The sequence below is a fragment of the Phycodurus eques genome, chromosome 8 (genome assembly GCF_024500275.1).
Source record: "Phycodurus eques isolate BA_2022a chromosome 8, UOR_Pequ_1.1, whole genome shotgun sequence".
In the NCBI taxonomy this organism is placed as follows: domain Eukaryota; kingdom Metazoa; phylum Chordata; class Actinopteri; order Syngnathiformes; family Syngnathidae; genus Phycodurus; species Phycodurus eques.
This window is the reverse complement of record NC_084532.1, coordinates 15,543,925-15,570,082: the sequence shown is the minus strand read 5'-3', so window position 1 is coordinate 15,570,082 and position 26,158 is coordinate 15,543,925. Positions and strand designations below refer to the sequence as shown.

General features: G+C 37.4%; 1 protein-coding gene across 2 annotated transcripts; it reads left to right on the top strand.

Annotated features, from left to right (window-relative positions):
- Positions 1–452: 452 nt before the first annotated feature.
- Positions 453–22,444, top strand: LOC133406435 (phosphatidylinositol 3-kinase regulatory subunit gamma-like). 2 transcript variants are annotated; one of them, XM_061684050.1, is made up of 12 exons: positions 453–1,032; positions 2,731–3,314; positions 9,696–9,821; positions 12,460–12,565; positions 12,800–12,898; positions 13,620–13,800; positions 14,100–14,219; positions 14,297–14,439; positions 15,580–15,756; positions 15,966–16,034; positions 17,352–17,513; positions 17,601–22,444. In XM_061684050.1, exons 2-12 carry the CDS (start codon positions 3,083–3,085, stop codon positions 17,788–17,790), a joined length of 1,605 nt encoding a protein of 534 aa, XP_061540034.1. In that variant the 5' UTR covers positions 453–1,032; positions 2,731–3,082; the 3' UTR covers positions 17,791–22,444. The 2 variants fall into 2 exon arrangements, with proteins under 2 accessions (XP_061540034.1, XP_061540033.1); XM_061684049.1 differs by having other exon boundaries at positions 14,097–14,219.
- Positions 22,445–26,158: the final 3,714 nt, after the last annotated feature.

The window sequence follows — 26,158 nt, the reverse complement described above, 5'->3', positions numbered from 1 at the left end:
AAACAAGTGAAAAGAAAAACAAAATCCCCGAGACAACACAAGATGTGCTAGCTCGAATATCACCAAGAGGAAAAAAAACTGGGGGCTGCGTCTCCTGTTTTGTCTACGATGACCTAACAGTTTTTTAACCACTTCCTTCCACACCACTTCTTTCATTATGTTGATCTGTGAAGTGGAACGTAATGCCGGCAGAGTAGAGAGGTCAGGGGCTCCTACTGCCTAGATACATACAGTCTAATATTAGAACATTTCCTTGATTTGTTAGCAGCATCTCTGCTGATTCCTAAGCACATGGCAACAAGCTGGCCAATAGAATTTCAGGAGCCCACTAAGCACCTCGCTCTGTATAGCAACAGTGGCATCCTTCTATTATTTATTTATTTTAGAGCCCCCCCCCCCCCCCCCACCCCCCGACTCATTCTCATGCTTCTGACACACACTGAGCTGGCACACTATGCTCTTCAACTGTGAAAAAGAGTTCCAGTGAGAAGAGAGCAGTGCTGTGCTTATCTGTACCTTTCTCTTACTTATAACATATCTTTTGGTGTCGTTCTTTTAAAAGCTTTTTTTTCTTCTTCTTTTTTGTCAGAACTTCTGCTTTAATCTTATATGTCAGCCTTTTTACCTGACACCTGAGAAAAGTTCATTTTTCTTTATTGTAAAGCATTTAAAAGAACAAACAAAATGGGACAAAGTCATGGAAAACACTTGAGCATAATGAGGACATTAACTGTCTTAATGGAAAAAAGGAGACATACTCAGGAGGAATGACATCGTGGGAAGAAGTTGTACTCAGACGAGATATACAGACGCCAAGAGGAGAGGATTTTCAAAGATGGACGGTACAGGAGAAGAGGCGGTACAGGATAGGAGGAGAGGAGGAGCGGAAGGCTTAAGATGGCGTGAGGACCGAAGCCGGTGGTTGGTTTGATCTAAGCCACGTGTGCGTCCAGCCACGTCTCTTCGCCGCTTCATGGATGGCGACGAAACGTTTGCTTCCTCTGATGGCCGCTCTCTTCGGTCCCGGACCAGGTGAGTGCGTACCCCTTTACTGCTGGCGTTCCCAATTATAGCTCAATTTTTTAGGCAATTTGGGTATTACCCCCAAAAAGTTGCCATCGCAAAAGTTCTATGCACGTTTAGCCTTCATAGCATACATATGGGGCAAAGAACAGCGTGAAGGCTTCGTGCAAATATGGCGAATGTCAGCTGTCCCATCTGCAGAAATTGTTCGATCTTTAGTTTTTATGCGGTAGATATTAGTTACTCAGTTACTAGAGTCCTTAAAAAAAATTCTCAAAGTAGTATTTATTTCGTATTTTAACCACACTTTTGAATTATTACAATTATGGTAGATCTTACATCTTTTGTAGATCCGTGAATTGCGCAAACAAGATTGGTTCGATTAGGGCATCATCAAAATCCATCCTAATCGGGTCTCGTATCTTTGACTTGATAGCTGCCATCAGAAATTGGAAGACGCAATTAGTTGATTATAACAAAACAAAACAAGGTAATCTGTAAATTGATTTATGACCTGTGTCTTAAATTATTCTCTTAGAACCAAGAAATACAATTTTAAAACTGCGTCACGTCCGCATTTCACTTAAAATATTTCTTCGTCAATATGTATTGTCGTACGATCTGCATCGGCCTATAAATTCGGATTGAACCATAATGCTTCTTTTAAGAAAACAGAAAACGTCACGAGTAATGTGTAACATTATAAAGAGAAAGGAAAAATAAATTCAGTGGTGTAAAGCAGTCACTGTATTAATAAGAATGCAGAATCAGAAAGTCTTAATCAATGACCTGGATAAAGGTTTGATTTTTTTCCCCTGTTGTTTTTTTTCAAGTTGGAAATCAAGTTGACATCAGTTTTTTTTTCCCAGTTTCATCTTATTAAGGTAGTATAAGCTTAATGGATATCAACTTCTCATTATTACGAAAATAACCCCCAAATACAATTGTATTTATAGTTTGTCAAGCATTGACGTAATAAGAAAACCCAACAGACATCATAGCTGTTTGATACCCATTAGATAAGGTAGATCATCCTAAATTGCTGACTAATTCCAGATGCTTGGGAAAGGATTTAGAGGCATTCCCCTGAATATTGTTGTTAATCTATGGAATGGGCATAAGTGGCAGGGGGAATAACCTGCTACATTGAGGCTGAATTTAAAAAAAGAAGAAAAACAAAAGGTTCATGTCTGTCTATTTTGATGTTACGGTCGTCCTTGATGGGTTTGCAAAAGAAATACGCATTTTAAATACTATTTATTCCCGCACTATTTTTTCAAAACTTGCTATCTTTGTGACAGATGAATTGATATAAAGGAAAATATATTACTATTATACGCAAAACAACATGTTATTGGATAAGGAATACAGAAACAATTATATTTATATATTATATATTTATAAAACAAATAACGCTAAATGTCAAGTGCACATTTCCTCTTAAGAATTATTGCAGGAAAAGACATTTACAATGATTTGATAAGAATCAAGGATCGATTCCAAAATCTTAAGCCAGAAAGAGGAGCTATTTGAATTTAAAAGCCTAAATATATCTCGATACAAACGGAAAGTAATTTTTATTTCAAAAGGATACATAAATGTAGAAAGATAGATAGATAAAAATCCACTGAGGATTGATTTTTTTTTTCTCCTAAATGTAAAAATACAGTTTATACAATGCTGACTGTGTACTTTTCCTGGTTTCAGGCTGTTCACGGGGTTTTAGCTCAGCAACTGATATCAGGAACTAAATGAGCCAATCATTGCACAAAGCAGGCATGAAACTAAGAAAATGACTTTCAATGCAATCAGCACTCGATGGAACAAGATCTACTGACATGTCACTCTGCTCAAGGAAGTGGTTCAACGAGGGATTCAGGCAGAGGAATGAGCACTACCTCCTGAACAAATGGCATCCATGAAATCTGCTCTGTCTCCCTCTCTATCACTGGCCATGAGTGTAACTGGAAGCTGATAGCATGTGATCAACACTACTGTGGGACCCAGCATCCTGCTGCTATACCACCTCAATAAAACCTAGCCGTCTTTGTCGGAGAAAATGGCAGATGCGGGCTTCTGGCTCTGGACCGACGACAAGTTCCAGGCCGCAGATTTGCTGACGTCACCATTAGCATCACTCGATCTCGTGGACGAGAAAACCAACCAAACGGGGGATGAACCTGAACCCCATTCTGCATGTCCTCCGATAACGTCATCACCATCCAGCCAATCACAACAGGAGACGGGGATGTCTTCTGCATCATGCTGCAGTCCGTCACCAGCAGATCAAGGTAAAAATGAAGATGTCGTTTACTGACACATCATGCTGATCAAATGCGGTACGGCAAAGGAACAAATTGCATTTTAGGCATCGATCGCTAGATACTTTATTCATCCCAAGGTATATTTATGAATATTTACAGCATAATACTAGAGGGATGTTTGTGTGTTACAGTTCACAGGAATAGGCCTGTCACAATAGCAATTTTCTAAGGACTACATATTTTGCCAAAAACTATCACGATAAATGATTGTATCCTTGATGTTTTTTTTATTCCACTGATATAATGATATTAGAGCATAATAATTAATCATTTTTATTATACATTCACTTTTAATTCTAAAGAATATTGAACATTATCACTGAAATGTAGAACAAGAAAAAAAACATCTAGGATGAATAAAAAATATAAATAAAACAGACCCAGGCTATATTTACAAAAAGTCCAGTTAAACAAATAAACATTTGGCAGCGGTATAGAGAGTCAATAACACACTAAAAAGGATCCAAGAAAGTCTCGTTAATTTGACACACCACAAGAAGTGTTTTTAAAAAGCTTTTCAAATTTGAAAGAATTCAAAAAATAAAAAATAAATCACCATGTATGTAAAGTATGGCTCTGAAAGCTGCATGACTGTGAGCCCTTCACCTGTCAATCAAATATGTTTGCTGTAGTCAACTACTGGCTGAATAGTGATAACGTGTGCACAACAACTCAAAGCGAGGACCTGACATTTTAAACGACGCTGCCGCGGTCAAGTGAGCTATTTAGCTGTTTAGCTTGCGGGATAGCGAACATAATAAAGAGTTAACTTTCCCGAAAGTGTCTCAGTTGTGTGGACCTAAGCGCAGCACATGGAGCAAACCTGTGGAGTATTGGACGGCCAAAATGTCGGTCCGCCGGCGGCCCACGAGCGGCTAATAAGTACAAGCCTCGCCGTTAGTAGCCGTGTGAGCACACCGTGCTGGGTTACCACTACAATGAGAATTTATTGAATCTGGAAAAAACATTCTTGTCCATTTTATTTATCCAACGATAAGTCGATTGAGTAATTATCGTGACAGACCTACACAGGAAGGAATTAAAATGTAGAGTTAAAAAAATACAGTTGAACCTCTGATTGTTAAAACACAATCTGTTCTGGGATGCTGGTCAACTTCCAATTTGTTAACTATTTTCTACTTAAGAAAAACTTAATTCCATTCCATTCCAGGATCAAATTGTCCTTTCCCTCTGAACACACCTCAAGGTTGGTAAAATCACAATAAAATCACGACTAAGATCCTTTACTATTTTTATTTGTATTTTATTTTACAAAATATGTTTCAATTATTTTCTGGTTGAAGATTGCCTAGATGATGATAGACAGATCAGATCACCTGTCAAGTATTTTGTGTTTTCCAAGGACAAGTTCACAGATGGCTCCGTGAAACAATCTGGCCTTCTGGCCATCTGGCTCAAATGTGGTTGTGCTTGTGTGTGTGTGTGTGTGTGTGTGTGGAATAAATAAGCTCATTGAGTGAGCACAAAAATAATTTACAAATAAATACCAGCTACAAAGCTCAAGATAAATGAGTACATCCAAACAGATTGGTTAGAAAACCTTGAAATTCCTTTTCGGATTAAATACTTTCTATGATAAACTAGAAAATATTCCTGCAAATATGGACCCTTGATTGCAAGAGAAATTTGTTCATGAATTATGAATTTGTTTTAAGGTTACCCAGAAAACGGAGACATGCATTTTTTTCTCCAAATTGAAAACAGTTCCAAGGTGTTTTAATAATATGTCTGTGGCATGCTTTGTCAAATTACCCCAAGTATCAAGAATTAGACATATTTTTACGACATATTTCTTACCGTGGTGAGCCCGGCTTTCGTAACATTGACAACCAGTGGGCTGGAGGTCGACGACATGTCCCTACCGCCGTTTGGCCTTCTTCTCTTCCGCCTTGCTTGACGACGAGTATTCGTGCCAACTGGCTACTCGTTCCTACCAGTGGAAGCAGAGCCCACAGTGTGGAATAACAGCATTTCCCCCCCTTTTTGCTGTTCCAGTATTTAAAGACACACAGATTCACCATTCTGCATGACCATGCATCTGAATAGGACAAAAAAAAAAAGAAGAATAACATCATTTTAACTAGAGATGTCAATCGATTAATTTTAAAAAATCCGATTAATCAACACTTTTCAATTATGATTAATTGCAATTAATCACAGGCACCAAATATACCACACATAGTACCACATTTTGCTTTGAGATGATATTTGAAACTTGTCGTGCTTCAATTAAGAGAGTTCAGCGCTGCACTATATGCAAATTAGCCCTGTTTTTTGAAGTCCCATCGGGGTGATTTTTGAAGGAAAATTCTCCTTACTTATCTTTGCACTGGCGTAAGGGTTGACCTGATCACTGACCTTATACTGTACAGTAGCAACCTGCACCGCATTTCAGATATCCATCCGTGGATAAAGTAAAGGAGCGTAAATGGTCAACATAAACTGTGAGATTAATCTGAGTTAATCCATGATTAATCCAATAATCTTTTTGGGTGATTAATCATGAGTTAACACTTTAACCTTGACAGCACTACTTTTAATATTCAACCATGTTGACACCATCAAAAAATCAAACAAGTGCCTAACACCGCGAAAGATAATCCATGTGTTCGACAGAACTCTTTGCGTGAAGTCCCCACTCGCAAATTTAACCATACCTCCCCCCCCCTACCGCCCACACACACACACTAAAAGCAAGCACCCATTGCGTTATCATATCAAGCCACCATCAATCCTGCCAACTACAGTTTAAAAAGAATTCATATCAACTACAGTTTTTAAAAAAAATCCTGCCAACTCCAGTTTAAAGGCAAAGGTACCAAATACTAATGAAATGCATGTAAACCTCTGAATTTGAAGAGAGTAATGAAAAATTGTCTCAAATTATTTTTTTCTCATTATTCTGGCATTTAGCAAATGGAAATAATTTTGGTAATTTTAAATGACCTAAAACTGAAAAGGTTTCATCTGATTTCATGTCAGACCGTGAGAAAAAAAGAGCTTGTCTTTTTATATAGTGTATGCAAATGTCTTGTTTCAACTGTAATTCAAGTGAAATGAGGACACATCAATGAAAGTGTAGCAAAGCTAAATTTCACAATTAAAAAAATAACTAATTCACAAGAACCACAAGTTAGTTTAATCATCAAAATTCTGAAAATAGTTTTTATGTTGAATGAGAAATCGATAAAAATCTTCCATGATTACGGGGCTGTAATCATTTATGTTGAGGCCAAATGTCATTTAGCAGATTTAACAGGAGAAATTAAAATAAAAACCATCCATCCACCATTCTCAACACCGCTTATCCTTTTTAGGGTCGCGGGGTGCTGGAGCCTATCCCAGCTGGCTTCGGGCGAAAGGCGAACTACACCCTGAACTGGTCGCCAGTCAGTCGCAGGGCACATATAGACACGGACAACCATTCGCACTCACATTTACACCGTCACTGAGTGGGAACTGAACACACGCTGCCCGCACCAAAGTCAGGCGAGTGTACCGCTACACCAGCAGTGACTTAAAAATAAAATGATGCAATAAAATAAATTTTCACTCGATGTTTTGATACACTAAATAAAGGAGAACACCAAGATTAATTTTGAACTGGATGACCTCTGATGACCACCATCTGATAATACTACATCTGTGGCAGCATCCACACTAATCTTTTCAGGACAGCCATTTTCAACTATGTACTGTACCTTGTTGTCCAGGTGTCAAATGTTCTTTTGGGTCACGTCAGAATTATGGTAAATAGTGAATGTAAAGCTATAGATATGTATCTTCTCTTTCTCATATCATAATCTAATTGCGTATGTCTTTGATCATTTTTTTAGAACAAATGAATAACTAGTTTTTAAGGGAAACATTTGTAAAATGATGCAAATATTCCAGTATGCTATGTAACTTTTAGTCAGTTTCACACTGGTTTCCCTGTAAATTGGTATATCAGAAATGTACCAGGAGAGCAGACAACTTTTCACCTTTTCCTTTCACACAGTATTCTCCCAAAGTGGGCATTTACACAGCTGCTGTGACGTCGTGCCACGAGACAATTAGATGTAAGGCAACGTCAGAGCAACAGCGGCAATTTTTTTCAGAACAACTGGGCATGGGCACTGAGTTTTGGATATTAAACGTCATACTCCACTAAGTTACAAACCTTAAATGCAGAGCAGGGAGATGGTAAAAAGGCAGGAAAGAGATGTCAAGTGTATAACCGGCTATTGTTATATAATATAAGAATAATCTTGCAGTCTGTTCCAAATTAATTGTGCTCCAACAGCTAACTGATGGGGATTATTTGTGGAAGCTGACAGCAGATAACGGATATGGCATTTTGTGTGGCCCAAAAACAAATGGCCACAGATAATGTAATAAAATTAACATAATATTGCGAACATACTTTTAGTTATTCACAAATAATGACAACATGACCATTAGGACCATCTCATAAAATAAGAGCTGTATGAAAGATTATGCCTTTAAAGCATTCATAATGCTTAGTTTTGATTGAGACATTAATTTAACAATTTAATTTTATTATTATGGTTGTCGTTTGGAGTGGTGTGGAACTGTACTGCATGATTAGAATGACAGCTGTTTCCAACACTTTGACTATCTCATGAACAGTAGTTAAATAGGGCAACCAAAACATTAGAAATGCCTCTCATGTAATCTCTTGTACAATATTATACAGTTATCCACCTCGGAAAAATACACCCATCCCTCCATTTTCTTTACCGCTTATCCTCACGAGGGTCGTGGGCTGCTGGAGCCTATCCCAGCTATAACCACAATAATAATCATAGTCTAAAATTAATCTCTTAATGACAGTTTGAATCAAAACCAAGCATTAATATATTTGCAAAGGCAGAACTTTTTATTTAGCTCTTGTGTTGGATCTCATTAAATGGTGCATGTGGATGTATGAACTTGACTCTGTTTATGCTTTCAAAGTGCTGACACTGAAATGCTGACAAAAACACTCACAAAAACTGTAGCAAAAAAATTATATATATATATATATATATATAAATATATATATATATATATATATATATAAAATTTCTTTTTTTTACTCACTCAAATTGGCACAACAAATATGTTGACCCAAAAATATCAACAAAAATACAAAGGGCAGTCAAAAAATAGCTTAACCCGGACCAGAGTCCAATCTAATTTAACCTACAAATCATATTTATTTTCTTGAAATGTTCACAGTTTGTAGTTTAAATACTTTATGTATTTTCAAAAGGTTTTGTTTAAGCCTGCCCTCTTCCTGTCAGCCATTTCGGAAATGAGCTCACTGTTGGATGCTAGTCAGAAGTAGAGGGGTGTGATTGAATTTCTTGTTTTTTGAGGGGGAACCACCACAAAACATTTTCGAAAGGTTGAAAAGTGTTTTGGGGAAGCTGCAATAGTCTACAGCACAGTACAGGGTCAAACCCGAAGAGCAAGAGTCTGCTTTGAGTGACCTCCGTGACAAGCAAAGGAGCGGCACACCCTCTTCAGCGGTTAATTCTGGGACTAGTGCTAGGGTCGAGGCACTGATCAGAGAAGATCGTAGAGTCACTTTTGATGACATCATCGTGTGTCAAACATTAAACATTTATCAGCCAGAGGGATCAAACAATTTATGACCATATTGAAATTTCCTTCATGGAGGGCACAAAATCTTGAGTTAGGCCTTTCTATTTATAACAAGTCATTCATGTTGTCCCTTCAACATACAGCTCTGGCTATATAATTTAACAAATCTCTTTTCAGATCATCATGAAGTGTCAAAGGTATAAACTTTCATCAACTGCTATTACCATGTGGTGGTCTGCACACATCTGAAGGTCACCCACGCAATACCATATTCTGGGGAATGAAATCATTTCTCAAATAGATGTTAGACATTTATGGAAAGCCTAAGGACACACCGCTTTAAAGACACAGACATGCTAAACACACAGCAGCAGCTTGAGTCTCTCTGTGTAACATGAAATCTCTCTGCAGACAGCTGTTGTTTGTGAGGCGAGGCGAGGCAAGGCGAGGTTGAGCTCTGAGCAACATGGATTCTGGGCCAGTGTGCCTGAGCATTGAGGAGTGCCATTTCTGGTATTCTAGGAAGTCAGACAGTGTCACCTGTCAGTGGACGAGTCTGGGCAGTGTCTCCTCCATGGTGTAGTACTCAGCAATATAACCATATCCCTTTCTGGAGTCCTTGTCAGTAGGACAGCAGTGTGTGAACAACACAGACATGGTGCAGATAGTTATTTATTGACCGGTCTGGGTGAACAGGATGGCTAACACTGAAATTTTCTACATTTGATGTTGCAGTGCCAAGGATGAACAGAAATGACAGCGAGGCTAAATCTCCGGCAGCGTTTCTGCAGGACCTTTCCACCATCGCAGATGCTGATAATGATGTGTTTCAAGACTTGGAAAATGTCTCCATGGAAGACGGTACTCTCTGCAACTTGCTTAGTCTAACGGAATCTCTGTTGCGTCAGTATGCATCTTAAATAATGGATCTTGTATATCTCCAAATATAGGTTTTCTTAAGCTATAGAGTTATTACCACTTACATTATTGTCCTTCATTAGTTTGTCTCCCACCAAGTATCATGGAAGACATACAAAAAACACAATAGCAATGACATTGGGATGATGTGTAAATAAAAAGTAATAAAAGGAGAGTACAATGATTTGCAAATACTTTTCAACCTAAATTCAATTGAATACCTTACAGAGACAAGATATTTAATGTTCAAGCCGATAAACTTTATTGGGTTATTTTCTGCAAATATAGACTCATTTTGAATTTGATGCCTGCAACAAAGCTGGGACAAGGGCATGTTTACCACTGTGTTACATCATCTGTCCTTTAAACAACACACAGCATTTGAGACCTGAGGACATTATTTGTTGAAGCTTTGTATGTGGAATTATTTTCTATTCTTGCTTGATGTACAACTTGTTGCTGATGTACAGTTGCTCAATAGTCCGGGGTCTCTGTTGTCGTATTTTGCACTTCATAATGCGCCACACATTTTCAGTGGGAGACAGGTCTAGACTGCTGGCAGGGCACACATTTTCAAGGGGAGACTGGTCTGGACTGCTGGTAGGCCAGTCTAGTACTCACACTCCTTTACTACAAAGTCACGCTGTTGTAACACGTGCAAAATGTGCCCTGGCATTGTCTAGCTTAAATAAGCAGGGATGTCCCTGAAAAAGACGTTGCTTGGATGGCAGCATATGTTGCTCCAAAACCTGTATGTACCTTTCAGCATTAATTGTGCCTTCACAGAGCCAATCCAATCCAATCCAAATTTATTTGTTAAGCACTTTAAAAGTATGCACGGTGCACCAAAGTGCTGTACAAAGCAATAAATACATAACACATACGAGAGCGGTTCAAATAAAATAAAATATATCCATCCATCCATTTGCTGTACCGCTTATCCTCACTAGGGTCGCGGGCATGCTGGAGCCTATCCCAGCTATCTTCGGGCGAGAGGCAGGGTGCAGCCTGAACTGGTCACCAGCCAATCAAATAAAATGCAATAAAATACAAAAACGGGTAAGAAAAAATTGGAACACAAATATCAGTCGTAAAAAGAGCAATACAATCTGAAAACAAATATATATAAAGAGAAAAGAGTCAACACCTCACTGGGTAGCATAGGCCTAGGAGAAGAGATGAGTTTTGAGAAGTTATTTAAAAACAGGTAAAGATGAAGCGTGTCTAATATGCTGAATCAGTTAATTCCATAGTATTGGAGTGGAAACAGAAAAGGCTCGCTCTCCTCTGAGCTTCAGCCTGACTTTGGGGACAGTCAGGAGCAGCTGGCTAGCTGACTGAGAGAGTGAGTGGGCTCATAAGGGTGAAGAAGCTCTGTGAGGTAGGGTGGGGCAAGACCATTTAATGATTTAAAAACAAATAAAATAATTTTAAAATAAATCCTGAAGTGCACTGGCAGCCAGTGCAACAAGGCTAAGATGGGAGAAATGTGCTCAAATTTACGTGTACCAGTTAAAAAATGTGCAGCAGCGTTCTGTAGCATCTGCAGACGACTAATGGCAGACGCGCTGACCCCCACACAGACTCCGTTACAGTAGTCCAGCCAGGTTGTGACAAAGGCATGGACTATTGCTTCAGATCACAGCACACTATTCCACTTTGTCAGTGTCATTTGTCAATCCATCTATGAGCTCGGACCCTGAAAAATCGGCGGTGTGTGTTGTTGATATATGGCTTTCGTTTTGGTTGGCAGAGTTTTAATTTACATATGTAGATGTAATGACCAACTGTATTTACTGACAATGGTTTTCGGAAGTGTTCCAGGATCCAACGTGGCACAGTGAACTTACACAATGATGCCGGTTTTTAATGCAGTGCCTGAGGGATCGAAGGTCAGAGGCATTCCATGCTGGTTTTCGGCCTTGCCGCTTACGTGCAGGGATTTCGCCAGATTCTCTGAATCTTTCGATGATATTATGGAGCATCGATGATGAAATCTCTAAATTCCTTGCAATTGTACATTGAGAAATGGTCTTAAACTGTTGGACTATTTGCTCACACAGTTGTTCACAAAGTGGTGAACCTCAGCCCCATCCTTGCTTGTGAACAACTGAGCCTTTCGGGGATGCCCGTTTTATACCCATTCATGACACTCACCTATTTTCAATTAACCTGTTCACCTGTGGAATGTTCCAAACAAGTGTTTTTTTGGTTGTTTTGTTTTAGCTTTCCTCAACTTTCCCAGTCTTTTATTGGCCCTGTCCCAGCTTACTATGAACGTATTGCAGGCATGAAATCAAAATGAGAGACTATTTGCAAAAAAACAGTAACATTAAATGTCTTTGTAGTGTATACAATTGAATATAGGTTGGCAAGCATTTGCAAATCAGTTCGTATTCTGTTTTTATATGCATTTTACACAATGTCCCAACTTTAGAATTGGGGTTTGTACAATCTTCTTACCTAAACAAACCAGACACTTGGATAAATAAGCATACACTATGAGCATTAGGGTAGGAAATGCCTTTAATAAAAATATTTGTAAAATTATATTGTTAAATATATACATTTTTGTGAGCAGGGATCCAACCCAATAACATCATCACCAAAGCGATGGCAGCGTGTGATTCCTGCTTGGAGCAAAAGCAGCTGGCTGATGCAGAGTGGTACTGGGGCAACATCGAAAGGTGTACAGGCTTTCCTCACTTGATAGAAAACACATGTAGATAATGGGGACTGGAATTGGCCAGAAAGATACTTTATTTTAAGCTTTTAATACATGCACCAATACAGAGATGGGCATTAGACAAGTATTGTTAATTCATAATTAATAGTTCATATAGTAATACACATTCCCCAGAAATATTAATTTGTTTATGAAAATAAGTTTATGAAAAACTCCATGTTGTGTTGCTGACCAGAGATGAAGTGAATGGAATGATGAGAAACAAACCCGATGGCACGTTTTTGGTCCGTGACGCTTCCAGCAAGGTCGAGAGGGAATATACACTAACACTGAGGTAAAGAATTTTAGTCCTGTCTGTTGTGGACACATTTAATCAGAGGCCTTGCTTTCATTAAAAAAAATAAAAGTATCCAGCTATGGATACTAACTTTACTTTATTTCTCATATCACTTATTTCTCTACAGTAGGATTCTGAAGGCTACACTCAAAGCTAGATATAAAATCTGCAGCGCATTACGATATAGGTGTAAAAGTGAATGGAGTGGTTCATACTAAATATCGTTGCAATTTTGGCAATCTGGCTAGGGGTTTTCAGCTGTTGGATTGACCTTTAATTACACTGCTTTCATGTGAACATGCTGATATTTTTCAACAAGGGGGAGTAGGTTGGAATTACTGATAGTTGGCTCAAACAGTTCAATGTGAAGACCATTAGCTCAGTCTCAATCCCCACCCCACAACCTTCTCTTCCTACTTTTCATTCTGCTGGCAAATAATGTTTCGTTGTTAAGACAGCGGGCATTCATTTTGGGAATATTTCAAATGTCATCATAAAATAAATGAAGGCAAATTCTTTTTTTATGACCCGTTTGCAATCTGTTAGTGAAAGGTAGCAATTCTTGTACTTACTGATCAGTAGTACCTAACTCTGTTTTACAGTTTCACAAAGTGATGATGAGGATGAGGGGTTAGGGATGTATAGTAGTAATGCTCTCTGCTGTCAGTGTTTTTTTTACAGCTTTTTCCATCAGATGTACTGTACTTGAATCTTACAGGAAAAATGGCTCCAATAGACTGATTAAGATCTTCCATCATGGAGGGAGGTATGGCTTCTCCGAGCCATTGACCTTTCCTTCTGTAGTGGACCTTATTCAGTATTACCAGCACACTTCACTGGCCCAGTACAATTCTAAACTGGACACACGACTGCAGTTTCCCATCTCCAAATATCTGCAGGTGAGTCTGTGGTTTTTATACTGTATCATATTAAATGTGTTATTATGGACTTTAAAAAAAAAAAAATGTTATACTCATGCCAGGCAGAATACATTATGTAAAGCAGCAACAAATGCATGTACCGGTAATTGCGACCACATTTGACGAAATGAAGATATATACACAGTGTTTACAACTTCAACTTTGTGCTGCAATGATAAAACATTTAGTGGAAAATCTGGAATTAGCATAGTCGTTAACCGCCAACAATATTAGAATTTTTTTATCAATAGCATTTTTTACTCTCGACTGTGCAGCAGGCTGTGATGGAGGTCGACATTGAGGCAGTTGGAGAACGGCTCAAGGTATTTCAGGACCAATATGAAGAGAAGAGCAAAGAGTATGACCGTCTCCATGAGGAGCTGAACCAAACATCACAGGTACAGTGGTACTTTTTTAAATCACGTAAAGTTGAAATATGTTAAAACAAAATGTGTTTTTTTTCTCTCCAATGTAGGAACTGCAGACTAAACGGATGGCCATTGAGGCTTTTAGTGAAATCATTCGGATTTTTGAGGAGGAGTGTGAAACGCAGGAACGCTACAGCAAGGAGTACATCGACATGTTCCTCAAATTAGACAACAATACGGAGACTGACAAGTATGGAGCCAAACACTATTAGTTGATATCATTCACTTATTCAAAACTACATGCTCCAAAATGTGATGACTATATTTTTTGTATTTTTTTTTGGCCTGTTCGACTGTTTGGTCAAGCAGAAAGGAAGATCTGTATCCCTTTTATCCTGCAACAGTTTTACTGTGTCACAGTGGACTTTTTAAGCTGCCGCTGTGGTTTCTTAGTATTTTAATGGATATTTATTGAGAATCAAAGGGAATCAGTTGAACACAACAAAGTTTCTTGAAGGGAGTGAGAAAAGACAACAAAAGACAAATCACTAGCTGTAAACTAGATGACAAAAGTAAATCATTATATACCTAGAACAATGACACATTAGATATGATATGTTGTATGGGGCAGTAGTGCTACACCCTGTGAGGGAAGGACAGGACAAGATAGGACAGGACAAGGACAGGAGGGGAAGCATGTTGGACAAGGGTCCTGAACTGGGCTCTACAACGGAAGTTTGGGGGGAGTGGCTATGTAAATTATAAACGTATAACGTGTCCTGTAGTTGCTGTGCCTGCATAGCGGGGGTTGATGACTACATAACATACTGTATAAACAACTCTTTTAATAAAGACTTTTGGATTATTTTATCAAAAATGACTTTTACTCAGATCTGCAAATTTAAAAAATATTTGTTGCCTCCCTCTGAACAAATTTAAAGTTTGTACACAATAATTATAACAATAATTTGGCTTTTATTTTGGGAATCAGCTCTTCATATACAATGTCCTTCCATCAATTGCAAATCAATACTGTAAGTCATTTTGGAGTATTCTCAAAGGCTGGGTCTTGAAAATCCTGACACATTACCAATGTCGAGAAAACGTGCTTTTATTAGTTGTCAGTGTAACAGTAACTGCAGGTCATCAAATGATTAATGTGTTGGTACACATTACATTGTCTAGTAATATTTCAGTGTCACACGCCACATTTTAGAATTATTTTTTGTGATCTGTAATTTACAGGTTATATTACTCTGGGCATTCTTAATGAACAAAATGTGATTAACTCAAAGTGGCTCTGTAATGCAAACTTGTAGAAAATATTCAAAAGAGGAAGATGGGAAGTATAATTTTTTATTGAGGATGCTATTCTTCTGCCTGCTTCCAGGATGCAGAACAACCCTGATGAGCTGCAATTGAGAGTGGAGGAAATACACAACAGCAAAATTAAATTGGAGGAGGAATTAAGGAGGAAGGTGATGGCCCACACAGAGGTTGACAGAAAAATAAACCACTTGAAGCCAGACCTTGTGCACCTCAGGAGGATCAGAGATCAATATTTGTTGTAGGTTACACTTTCTTTGTTTCAGAGCTGTTGTGTATACTTCATTAAAATGTATGCATGCCAAGTGGCCATTTTTTTAAGGATTGTGCATCATTGTTAGAACAGTAAATTAGCCGAGAAAGTGCAGACTGGCTTAAAGCAAGTTACTGTACATATTGTACCGGTATGTTAAATCCAGTGATCTACAGTGACTTTGCATTACGTTACAGCTGGCTCTCTCAGCAAGGAACCAGGCAGAGCCAGATTGATGACTGGCTTGGCGTACGGCATGAAGAAGAGTGAGTGTCATCATGTATCCAGATATTATGTTTTACAGGACCTATAGCTCTTTTTCAAGCTATTTTCACCATGTTAAATTGGTTAATACTGCATGATAATAATAACAGATCAAGTGGGGGACAGACCAATTGTTTGATTTGTGAAGCAACCAGGAACAAATACTCGTATAAGGAAATGTGCTCGCCTTCTGACACAGTTTCGACCTAAATGTGGCCCGGCAAAAATATGGCTGAAAATCAAATATGTCATCAAAAAACAAGGGGCTGGGGATTTTCACTGGAGACATAGTTTTTAAGACCTGTGGAATAAGTGCCAATGTTCGCAGTATTAGGTCATTTAAAAGACATAAATAAATAAATAAATAAAATAAATAAATAAAACACACTTATTGATTGTCACATGGTTGTTCACAACAGTGTAAAACTACAACCTGGATGGCAATAGTGGCATTAGTCACAAATACCACTCAGCTAGACTGTGAATGAATGAGCTTGACGCTAAATGTGACACAGCATAATGAGTTCTAGTGTGATATTCCACTGGAGAGGGAGTTCTTGGTTTCCGGTGTACCGTAGTGAACTGAACTTCATTTCTGCCTGATGAATGTCATTCTGGCGTCAAAAAAGGTTTTCGAATATATATATAAAAATACCAAAAAGGTGCGACCAAATCATGTGCTGCCAGTGGAAAAGTTAGTGTTGAGCCCTGCTCTATCACTACTGCAGTAGCAAAATCATAATTACAGGGAATATTGTATGCAAATATTTGTATAAAAAACAGTTCCAGGCCATAAATATAAAATAATCAAATGAAGAAGAGTTAACAAAAAGAAGAACTACTGTATTCTTCATCTACTTAGAGACCGGCACAACCCGATGACCCTTTTAATAAGAAACAGACAATTCTCTATCGCCTACATAGACAGAAAACGTCGAGCTCCACCCTACACAAACGAAAGTATGCCACTGAAAGTTTGCAAAAAAGTGGGACGCTAAGGTTCAAATATTTTGGGTCACTTAATGGAAACTATGAACAATGTGTACCACACCATACAGAACAGAAACATAATGCTGGTTCGTAACTGCCTATTGATTCATGAAGAAACATCACAAGTAAAGTGAGCAGAACACTTTGTACTGCATGCAAATTGCAAAAACGGAATTTGAGAATGAGGAGGCTCACCACAGGTTGGCTATTGTCAGCATGTTCATTGGATCATAAACCGTGTAATTAACCATAAAACACAGAGAGAATAAATGTGTTGTGTGCTTTACAGAGTTTACTCCAACAAAACTGACTCTTCTACTTTTTGTTAGCCCGTACACTCTAGCAGATGATACGCACCATGAGGAGAGGACATGGTATGTTGGAGGTATGACTCGGAGGGAGGCAGAGGAGCTTCTGAAGGGCAAACGAGATGGCACCTTCCTCATCAGAGATAGCCAAAGTCAAAGAGGATCCTTTGCCTGCTCTGTTGTGTAAGTACCTTTACCTTTACTTCATTGGCTCGTGTTATTTATAAACAGTAAAGTTACAGAAAGTGACAGCCAGGTGTCCTTCTGCAGTGTGGACGGGCATGTGAAGCACTGTGTGATCAACAGGACATCCACAGGCTACGGCTTTGCTGAGCCATACAACCTGTACTCATCACTCAGAGAGCTGGTCCTCCACTATCAGCACACATCGCTGATCCAACACAACCAGCAGCTGAATGTAACCCTGGCCTGGCCTGCTCTCAGCCAGCAGCCCAGCTGAGAAACCACCAGCATGTCACACTGATAGCACTTTCTCAACGCTTCACTGTATGAGCACTCAGAAAAAAATGAAGAAAAAAAGAGGGACACCTTTAATCAGCTCAAACTGAAAAAATGATGATGCCGCATCAAAATACAAAAAAAAAAAGCCCACCACCATTTCCAATGTTCCAAAGCAGTTGAAATTATATTTATAAAAAACGAAAGTGTGTAAAATATATTAAATTGTTAACTTTAATAACCAAATAATTCATGCTCACTTGTTTTATTTAAAATTAAATAAAATACATTTCAAAATGTTACACATACTGTACATGTAATTGTTTTTATTTTGTATTTTAATTTAATATTTGTATTTTATTAATTACAATAAACCAATTAACTTTAAAATGTTTCTTTAATTAAATCAACCAATACAAAATGAATAAATACATTTTAATTAACCAATTTTAGGCAAAATACATTTGCTAAATTAATGCAAGAAATAGTACAGGACTCTTGGTAATGTAAATGGTTGTTGGGCCAGATTAAAGAATAGATCGGGCCGTTTCTCAAGACTAAAATCAACTGGATTATTTCATTTGTCTGGCATGTTTCTCATTCATTTTTGTTTCTCAGTTGCCGGTTAAAAGTGACCGGTGAAATATTATTTTTAAATCATTCCTAGAGATGCACTGATTGTCTGATTTACCAACTCTGATTGACTGTCAGTGAAAACACAGATTTTTCAAGTAAAATATTGCAAAATATATTGGACAACATCCAGTGCCAGTATTCTCATTGATTTTATGCTACTATAGAGGAGGTGAGATCGTGAATAGCTCTGTTATATTTAACTGCTTGCGCCTTTAAGTGTTGTCCCTTTTTTCAGAGTGATGATGGTGTCAAGTATTTCAGAGATCTTCCCATTATTTATAGTTTAAATCTCAAGACTGATAGATCAACAACTGTTCAATCAATTAGTGCACCTCTAATATTTATTGTTCATTCATGTTTCTTTTACCCATAGAATTTTGGATTAGCATACTAACTTGTTTTATTGTAAATTAAGGTAGGTCAAAATAATACCAAATGTTTAGATTTCAGACAGTTTTGACAGGTGAAATCAAAGCAGAAAAGTGTTTGAAAATGAAGTGTTTAAGGTCATGTTGTGGTAAAATTTCAAATCCACACACACACAAATGACAACGTTCATTACAAACCTTTTTCTTTTTTGTTTAAGGTAGGCCTATCTAAATATGTTTGTATTGAGGTATTTGTTCTAAATACATGCATGCACACATGTATGTTCCATATGTTTGATATGTTGATAGTTTCCCTGTGTTGTGGGTACATACTTGATCATGATTTCGAAAGATTAGATCATTGAACTGACCCAAAAAAGGTAAAATGTTCATACTTAACTTAATAGATTCTCCCTTTAGGTTACGCCTGTGTGGCAAACATGGGATTTCTTTCATAATAAAATTAGATATAGGCTCATTCTTTTACTGTAAAAAACAAAAAAGAAAATCCACTTCATGGTTATGCTTGGTCCCCATTGCACCTTAAGTCGCACAAGACAACGCGTGCGCATTGCAGCACTGTGAAAAGTTAAAACACAATGACAAAGGCGCGTGATACCATTTTAAGTGTTATAATGAAGAGATGAGATGAGAGATGAGAACTGACCACAAAGCAGAATAATGAATTGATTAAAAATGCACAATATGAACTAGAGCAACATTTGTTTTGCTGATTCTAATGCATCTGCATTTATAGATCCAGGTTAAATGATTTGGACTGGAGAAAGTAATCCAGGAAATTATGGATTAAAAGTGCCTTTGGGTGGTTTTGTAATGATATTTATATTTGCAAAGTAAAAGCAAAACAAAACGTCCATTAGGGGTATTGGAAGGTTAGCTTTCAGATCACTCATGACTTCTGCTTTCAGGAAGCTTTTGTTTCTGTTCTGTTGACAAGTAGAATCGAAATCCAATACACTTTCATCGGTGCAGAGTAGCAACGTTAGTATGAGTTGTTTGAAGCATTTGTGAGGTACAATCAAAACAGTGGTCCGTGATAAGGATTCTTAGTCTCTCGAAACATGTTTACATTTCAGATCTTTCCAGGTCCTGTCAGCCCTGGACAGGTTTGTTCTCTTTGATTGTGCTCTCTGAGTGGAGGTGGACTGGTGCTCATCAAATAACACTTAATGACTCTAAATTATTTTTATAGTAATAAACTAACACCATTGAGCAGTACATTATGACCTAAATGGAAAAGGTTGTCTTAGGGGTATGTACATTAGTCAATACAATATAATTAATGGTCTGTCGTGTGTCACCCACCACACTCTCAAGTTTGAAGCAGTTTTTATTATTATTTTTTTTTTTTAAATTACACAGTGTGTGCTTGGTCTCAGTCACTCGGTGCTTAGGGTTAGAGACATGCATGCCTGGCGGGATCTGCTGTGTACTTGATAACCCGTAAGCGCTGCTACTGCACAGATTGTGGACTGATCTATGTGCTTGGTAACTCTTGAAGCTCCAAAATGTGAAGTTTGTTATTGTGGTGAGATCAGCGCTATCGAACAAACAGCACAAGTCGTGTACACTAGGACTTACTGTAGGTCACTTAATGGCAGGGGTTCTCAAACATTTTGGGTCCAACGAGAAATTTTTCCACGGATACCCTCATGATCGTAACGACCACTAAGCATAACTACCATGTGTACCCCTAAAAGTCAGAAGAAATAAAAAGTTGCAGATTTTTGAAAAACAAAAAAATCTGTAACGATACAATAACAAAGCTATACCTTAAAGACAACAAAAAGTTGCAATGTTATGAGAATTACTGACAGTCGTATTTTTCCCAGATAAAGTCACAGTATTATGATATTAAAGTTAAAGTTGAACAAGGGAATAAAATAAAATTTTAAGTGAATTTAAACAAAATTAACTTTATTCTCATAATATTGCCTTCTATTCTATTAAAAAAAAAAATTATCTTAAAAAAAAAAATAATAATAATAATTTATTGCTAATTATATTGTTGAGCCCAAAGCCTTGAGAACCCCTGGTCTATTGGCATATTGTGTGATACATACTCAGTCAGTTAGTACGTTGAGTGCTTGTATTGTTGTTTCTGTTCTACACATTATCATATATGCACGTATTAGACAAAAGTGAGTGTTTGATGAAAGATAATATATTAAATATGTATGCACATTACAAGACTTGCACAGCAGCTCTAAAATGGGGGCAATTTGAAGCACAGAATTTGCACTAATACGTCTGAATTGATGTAGATGATGAGGGCCGTCTTCATGCTATCATGTCATGTTATTTGTCTTTCGAAGCAAGCCGATTTGTGATGGTGCTAAACGTGTTGAGTGATGTCTTATGACTGACAGAGGACTCAGAGACAGTGTTTGCGTGTGGCATCCTTACCATGATCACAATAGTATTTTATTATTTTATGTAGACAACGTTGTAATTGTGGGGTCTCTCTTTTCTGTTGCTGTTGTGTTTTGTACCTTAAATGTTTCATCACTGTGTGGAAAGAAATACAATAGCCTAGTTAAATCCACTTAAAATGGTCACTTTGTTTTCTGGTAGCAGTGAAAGCTCATTCTAATGGCCATGTGCATGAACAAACCAATTTAAAAAGGATAGCCATTGAGATGGTCTTTAAAATACCTCAGATTTTCTTACAAGCTTAAAAAAAAAAAATACTCAGGCCTCGAAATTGGGTTTTTGACTGATCTGACATATACCAGTAGCACAAGATCCTATTAGTTTGTGGTGTGGATGATTAAAATGACGAAATAATGACAGTGGGCGTGGTTCGGGGAACCAAATGTTTTTTGAAAACATAAAAGGTCATATGAATATGATGGCCCTTTGGTGGGAGTGCTCTAATTAATCGAATTTTACACAACTGTAAAGACAATTAACCTTTACAAGTCATCAGATTATCAACATTTTTAGAGGGTTAGCCGGATGTTGGTAGATGTTATATGTTTGGGAAATGGTTATGCAGAATGAGTGTGGATTTGGCATAAATGAATTGCCATAAGAGGGCTCGTTTTGGGAAATGAAATATGGATTAGTGTGATTAAGGGAAGTGTTACAAAGAGAGATGTTATCTTTAATGTTGTCGATCCATCAAACAGAGTATTCCAAACCACAACAAAACCCTGTCAACAGCAGATAAACCAGAAGACTTATTTAGCAAGAAAATAGCCTGTGACTTTATACATAAGGGAACGTTTCGTTTCAGTTTGAGCTGTGCATATGATGAAATACCTCTACCTTTTTTTGAAGTACACACAACAAAGTACGTACTGTTTTTTGTGTCCTTGGCTTGTTGCTGTTGTGACCGTAGGAATTTGTCCCTCTGTTTTGATCCAAATCATTTAGCTGCACTTAATAGTCCGTTGCTGTGAAGAAATATAGGTTCACGTAAATGTTTGTTTACTATTTAAAATTATGCAATGACACTGTGCGAGTGTGTGTTGTGTCGTGGTAGTTTGTCTTTCTTTTAGGAGTCAGTCATCTCAAGAAATGTGTGGGTTTAAAACGTTTAAGTTGGTGTGAAATTCCCTGTCCTTGTTTGCCTTCTTACAGAGTAACCTTTGTCCATGTATGCACTTTAACTACCAAATAAAGTCAAGCTTATAAAGAAATGTGTATATTCATCTCATTTAACAATATTTGTGTCTCGTTGTAGACAAAATTCCACAGTGGTCGAATTCACGAAATTGTTCCAGAGGCAGACAACTGCAAAAATCATCAATGACCAAGCTTTACAAACAACTCTGCCGTTAAAAGACAATCATGCTCAAGTTTCTTTTTTTTTAGATGTTCACATATTATTGTTGTAGTTTGCAGTTTGCAGTAATATACAACGACACTTCATCGTACTGGAGAACTATTTCTAATATTCTGGCCAAAGTGATCAAAATACGAGGAAAAAGCAATTATACATAATTGGAAACACTAACCTCAATAAGAAACAGTGTTGAAAGTGCATGAAATGAAGTCGAGTAAGTGTATAGGATACTGTACATTCCTGTGCATTAGTACAATACTGTACAGTGGTACCTCGACTTGCAACTGAAATGACTTGAGTTTTTCAAGTTTATTATTTGTGTAAAAAACAAATATGGTTAATTCCAAAATAATGATCTATTGGGTTGATCCACTTTTTTAGAGGAAACATCCAAGGGTTCTGCTGATGCATTCATTCAAAATTAAGAAAAGTATTAAAAATGTAATCAAATGTAATTAGTTATATTACTTTGAGAAAGTAATTCAAATAGTTACACTATTAAATTTTCAACAGCGTAACTTGTAATCGTAACAAACTACATTTGCAAAGTAATCATCCCAACACTGCAAGCATGTACTGTAATCATGATGCACAAAATTAATTATGTCCATTTTATTTAATTTATATTTAGTACTGCACATTTTTTTTCAAAAGTACAATACTGTGGAGTTCTATTTTTCTTGTTATAAAACTAATTCCCCAACAATCTTTTGGTGTATGGGGGGGATTTAAGAGATGTGTGTTTTAAGTTACGAGCGTGGTCCTGGAGCAAATTAAACTCGTCGGTCCATTCATCACTACTGAATATTTTGTGGGAAAATTCACAATTTCGCCGCTAGGTGGCTACACACGCTTACAAAACACTACAGGACTAATCAGGTTTAAAAATGTTTAGTGACTATTAGTGGCCATCATACACAGAACCACCTTAATAACAATTTGTGTAACACAGAATACCACATGTAATTTTCACATGTACAGGATAACAAATAAAACGAGTAAAATTGTTCTGTCTTACCTTAAAAGCAGCTCCTGTTGAATTCCGAGTGTGTTCTTAGCATTATTATGATTGATGCAATCTTTCGGCATTTCTCCGTCAAGGGAGGGGGGCGGACGGACTGACGACGACGACGACTGAAAATGTGTTAAAGTTTCGGGGACCTGACATACCAAACTGTGGCCGATACAGCTTTCTCATGGTCTTATTCAAAAATTTAACAAAACAACAGTAGGGTACGCCATAAATCGATGCTAATGAAACTTGAAACACACGACCAATTGTTTCCGTTCAATGGGACATGAGACTATGTGATGTATAAAGTTGATTGTGTTGCGTGAGGAAGCACACGATTGGGATTTATGCTAATAAACAACAGTGCAGAACAAGCTGGAGCACGCGCGCCCTCCAGTGGCCACCAATTGGTAGAGAGACGTCTTTGCTGACAACCTGTACATCCCAAAACTACGTGGTTATGTTGGTTTTTTTTTTTGGACCAATTGAAAAGTCACTCTTTTCGATTGTAACGAGACATTTGAGTGAACGATGGCCCTTGAACTCATCATAAGCCTTTCACACCTGGCTGTCGTCACCTTGCCATGTCGTCAGCGTGGACATAGACGTCTAATAATTGACGCTTGGAGCGGGTTATATATTTAATATAATATATATAATATACCATATTGAATGTGGAAGGTCTGCCCCATAGACTAAGCAAGTAAAAGGACTAAACTATAAAGCAACAACCTACAACGTGTGCAAAGTTCATGCCTCTCGTTTACCCATTCAGACACTCATTTATGTATCTGAGAAACAAATTGGTACCAATAAGCAATGTATCTACATTGAAATGTTCACTGAGTCCCATATCATATTTATCATCACAGTTACACGATACTGATCCTGCAAACGTTTGAAAAATACATACACCAGTTTTGTGTTCAGCTATATCCTAAATATTTATAATCATCGGATTTGTTCAGCTGAAGCGCCCGGGGAGCATTTCGGGGTATCGGTGTCTTGCTCAAGGACACCACAGCAGTGAGTCCGGGGATGTTGGCAGAGAGCTTTGAAAGCCATCCGCAGAGACGTCTCATTATATTATTTTTCTATTGGCCCAAAGTTTGGGATAGTGGGACACCGCAATTATTACGCTTTCCTCCATTTCCCCCCTTGCCATTTACAGTAATAGTCCGCCAAAATAGCACTGAGAAATCACTCCGCCAGCACCCTCTCTCCCATTGGCCCTTGGCTTTTTGACCTTATCGCGTCAAAGGTCCCGAATAGAAAACGCTGACCGTCAGATGCCCTCTGCATTGACACGATGTTTGACGTCACGTCAAAACGCGCTGACGACCTCTCAGCGCGCGCACACGCACGCACGCGCACAAAATGAATGGAAAAGTGGCTCAACTACTGCACAACTCTAAAATGGACAGATTGGCTAGCTCATTCCTAGACTAGATACAAAAATGTTTTTTAAATATTAATAAAATAATTCATTCAAATTTATATTACTTTTTTTAACTTAAATTAGTGAAATTTTATTTATAATCGAGTTTATTACAACAAGTCATTAAAATAACATTACTAATTTTAGTAACTTTAAATATTTACACTACATAAATTAACCAATTATTTAATTGGTTGAATCAAATAACCTTTTTCATATTTGTCATGTATTTAATTATAATTATTTTATATTTAAGATAAAACAAACATTTGGCTTTTTCAATCAACAAATCAATTAACCAATTAATGAAATGAGTGCGTGGGGGAATCAATACATGTAAAATAATAAAATTAGATAGTCTTTCATTTATAATGAATTATAATTTAACTCACTCACTTAACAAAATAACTAAAACATGGGTAAATGCATATTTTTCATTTTATTTATAAATCGTTTAAACAATTTAACAACAAATGGGTAACTCAAATCAGCGGTATTGAATTATTTTTTGTATTGAAAAATTCATTTTTAAATGATATAAAAAAGAATCAATACATATAAATCAGAATTCTTTTTGTATTTATAATGTAATTGCGATTAATTAACCACTTTAATAAAAAATAATGTTAATTACTTGCTAAAAATGAATACATTTTAAATACCTAATTTTAGGGGGAAAACCTCTAAATGAATGTGCCTACAGGCCATACCTTGCCCACCGTTTGTTAATGCACTCATCACTTTTCTTAGTCAAGTGACCTCTTGCAATGAATTGCTCATCCCCTCAGGCCTGCATCCTCCACTTGGCCGACCACTTGTCTTTTCAGACCATCTACTCCATGGAATCCGCTGCGGATGTTCTCGGTGCAGCCCAGTCAGTGAGTATCTTATTTGAGGGATTTAAAAAATAAATAAATACAAAATCAGATATGCCCTCTGCATGTACGGAGATTGATATTTCTCTATTTATCTGTTGATCTATCTAAGGACTAACAATGAACTGCTATCCTGTCAATTTAACTGCTCAATTGTTTACAGGCAAAATATTCAATTTGTGAGTCCAACATCTGACAACACAAGGTTTTAAACAAACCAAAATTGTTA